At 39.2% G+C, this 3908-nt stretch overlaps 1 protein-coding gene across 1 annotated transcript in view; it reads left to right on the top strand.

Annotated features, from left to right (window-relative positions):
- cadps2 (Ca++-dependent secretion activator 2) overlaps positions 1-3908 on the top strand; it is a gene marked incomplete in the record, with an annotated part of 177905 nt that overhangs the window by 87563 nt on the left and 86434 nt on the right. The window contains 2 exon segments of the mRNA XM_035665307.1: positions 1816-1924; positions 2603-2803. Of these exon segments, the coding sequence (XP_035521200.1) occupies positions 1816-1924; positions 2603-2803 (310 nt within the window).

The following is a 3908-nucleotide window of genomic DNA, read 5'->3' as shown; positions in this document are numbered from 1 at the left end:
ACACTGAGGTGTCTCTCTTTCTAAAAACAGTTTGACTTTTAAAAGAGAGGAAAAGAAAGCACAATTTTAGGTTATTAAAGGAAATCATCAGTCACCCTATTTAAAAGCTATTTACACCTCGACTGAGCACAAGAGTCCTGCTGTAGCAAAGTTAATTGAGTTGTGCCCCCTTAAATTACCCTTGTACACTTTTCCAGTAGCTACCTGAGCTTGTATTGATCACTCAGGGCAAGGGCAGACAAATCCAAATTTACCATGTGAAATACTAGTCTGTTTACAAGTTCTTTTCACAGTGAAGCAGTCGTTGGCAATTGAACTGTGCTCTTATAGATGGGATGTAAAAATATCTATTAGGAAAAATCACATAAGTGGAACAAAATCTAGTTAGAATCTAAGACATAAAATATTGCAGCAGCTAAAATAGAAAATAAAATATGCAGCTTATAAATGTTAGTAATAAATATATTTACTGGGATATGTATAGATATAAATAGGTAGCCATAAATATATATGCTGAACCAATTAATGAATTAAATGTTTTAAATATCAATGTCGACTCTAAACTGTAAGTAAGCAGATGCAGCCAGTGCAGTAGAATGGGTTTGTACAGTACATACGTATAATATTAGTATGGCAGTAGAATAAAGTAAAGTAGTATAAAGTGACAAATGTGTATTAGTGCAGTGTGAGTAAATTGTCAAAGAGAGAAGAGTGGAGGCTGTTTAGAGATGTTCATCCATCACACTGCAATGTTCAGCTGTCCACATACTTTTGGCCATGCTGTGGAAAATGACCTGCTGGGTTTGAGATACTTATGGCTTCAATATTTTGTCTTTATCGAATTTAACAAAGTGACTAAAATGTAATGCAAATGTAATCCCTGCACGAGCACTAAAATGTTTAAACAATGTTGAGATACATTTGTTAGTTCTGTAAAACTGCAGGGTGTTTTTTTTCTCTTTCGTTTACATGTCAGGTCCAACGTCAAAATGTTTGACTGCATTTATACAGACTTTAAACCTGCCGCAGTTATAGTCAAACTGCATCTGAGATGCACTTGAAGGTCTGGACTTGTGTTTGAGGCAGAAATAACAAATGCTGATGAAATTAGAGAAGTCAGTGCACTTAGTAGTACTGCTTCTATAAGTCTATTGAAGCTTCAGCTGGAGAAAAACATATGAATCAAGATATAAAAGCATCCAAAGAGTGTTGTCAAAATACAACAAACTACACATATTAGTAGCATGAGGGAGTTGTTTCTCCAGCGAGAAGTTAAAACTTAAGGCTTACAAATTTCTTTCTTCCAATTTTTCCTCAATTATACACAATTTTACTGCTTGAGAAATCACAGATGAGAAGTGCAGTGTGTAATTTAAGTGTATTTAGGAGGATCTATTGTTTATTAGTATAATCTACAGCGGGTCCTCTTCTAGGAAGGCTGCCATGTTGAACTGCCATATATCTACAGTAGCTCAGAACAGACAAAGCTAACACTGGCTGTAGATGGAGCCTTTCACGTTTTTGGGGCCACCGTTTCTCCTTCGCACTTGGTAGCCTGAGCTGAATTCAAAGGGTTGAAATCTGAACTTTACCCCAAGATCCCGCTAAATCTTACACACTGGTCCATTAAAGTTACATTAGAGAGCATATGTCAAGGCGAATCATGAAGGTTGCGTATAAACTACATGAATCCAAAGCTCTACAGAGCAAAAAGAGCACTGAAAATTGGAGAGAAGCAAAGATCCACCTGTGTGTTTTAGGACTTCTGAAGCGTGCTGTATCTGTGGTTCACCAGTGTGTGTCTTCCTCTTGCAGGTGAGTCAGTACACGTTTGCCATGTGCAGCTACAGAGAGAAGAAGGCAGAGCCTCAGGAGCTGATGCAGCTGGAGGGCTACACAGTGGACTACTGCGACCCACAGCCAGGTAGAGGCACCTGAGCTGTCCCATTGACATCATCACACAGGGCTTTAAACTGCAACTACATACAGGACACAGAAAACACACATCCTTCCTCACACACTGCTGGAGGAAAGGATTATATAGACCAAAAAGTATTCATTTGTTAAATCTGTTGTGCAGCATTCAGAACATACGTTAGTGGAATTTCTAAGAAATTCAGATGAGTGTGACCTTTAAAATCTGTACTGTTTCTGGTAATATAATGCTGCTATACGGTGAGGTACCACACCGAACAAGGTCCTCACGGATAAAAAGTTATCAGGCTTCGTTGGCTAAATCCAAACCTCCAGACTTCCCCACACGTGCAGGCATGTTCCTGGGATGTCAAAATCCACAATCGATCAAGCCTGCAACGGGCCTCAAGTGGACTTTCTACTGTAGAAACATGCCGGTTCAACATGGCGGCCTCTGGGGGACCTGCTCCCTCTGTAGATAAAAGTGGCTCATTCTAGAGGAAACACTGTGTAAAAATTCCATGTTTATGTTAATTTGTTTAGATACAGTAAACACAGTCACATACAAACAATAAACACACATCACAAATTGTCCGACATGGTGATTTGTGCTCTTTGTTCATTATATTGATTACATTTGGCACAAAGCCTTCTACTTTTTACTTACTTTCTCCCGCTTCCTCTGCAGGTCTTCAGGGCGGCCGGGTGTTTTTTAATGCGGTGAAGGAGGGCGACCTGGTGATGTTTGCCTGTGACGACGAGCAGGACCGGATGCTGTGGGTCCAGGCCATGTACCGAGCCACTGGACAGTCCTACAAACCAATCCCACCGACGCAGAACAAAACCACAAACTGCAGAGGAGGAATCCAGAAACCAGCATCCCCCATTAGTAGGTTCTGATTCTCCCTGGGTCTCGCTTATTTAAAAAGTGAAACTAACAGTAAGAAGCAGGAAAACTTTAGAAATGAACAAAATTCATTCATTCATTCATAGATTCACATTTAAATGAGGTAGAAGGAGTAGATGCCTTTTAAAGATTTTAATGTGGAAATGCTTAACCTTACTATACTTTTTATACTTTCACACATTATTGTTCCAAGCACACATATGTCTTATTACATGTCTGGAGGAGGTCTTTGAACTCAGAGATGAAGACAAAGAATGTGTTGTGTTTTATTACTTCAGAATTGCAGCAACACTGTAAAACACTTCTTTAGTATCTCTTCTTCTTTTGTTTGACTTCTCTCCCTTTCTACCTTTACTTCCTCTTCTTTCCATCTGCCTTCTCTCCCTCACCATCTTCACAACAGTGTTTTAATGCTGAATTGTGAAACACACACACACACAGTAGGAGATAGATGGAAACAGTGCAGGTTGCACTGCTGTGAGAGAGAAAAACATATAAGGGCAGAAACAAAAGAAAGAGATAGGAGAGGACAAAAACTGAAAGACACACACACCATGCATCCATTTTTCTTGCCTTTTTCTCATTTTCCCTTCATGCATCAATCCTTTCTGTATTTCCTCCCACCTTTAGTTCCTTGATCTTTCCCTTTTTACACTTGTCCCTTCTTTTCATCATCTGTCTTCTTTCCCTCCCTTCTCTGTCTTATTCACCATTCTTTCCCTCCCTTCTTATTCTTCTCTCCTTCCCTTATTTCTTCTGATATTCCTTCTATTCTCCCCTTTTTTGGTTATTTCCTTATTCTTCCTTTCTTACCCTCTTTCTTTACTTCTCCCTTTCACTCTTTCCTCCCTTCTCATTTAGCTTAAAAGAGCCCTATGGAGTTTTCTTGGAAACAAAGTTAAACAGGTTCCACATTGTGTATCTTTGAGTTCTGACAAGTGTGTTGGATGAATTTCCTTTTTATAAAACATTTTTAATGCCCATATGAAAAATATGCCAATCCTACATCGTTTACATCCATGTTTTCTGCTAGTAGTCTTCTTCTTCACTGCCTCAGTTGGCACATTGCTACTACGTTTGTTTGCTC

This window comes from Morone saxatilis, unplaced genomic scaffold (assembly GCF_004916995.1).
Source record: "Morone saxatilis isolate NCDOM2014 unplaced genomic scaffold, NCSU_SB_2.0 Contig2, whole genome shotgun sequence".
NCBI lineage: Eukaryota > Metazoa > Chordata > Actinopteri > Moronidae > Morone > Morone saxatilis.
Note: the sequence above shows the minus strand (reverse complement) of the source record. Positions and strands in the feature narration are given on the sequence as shown.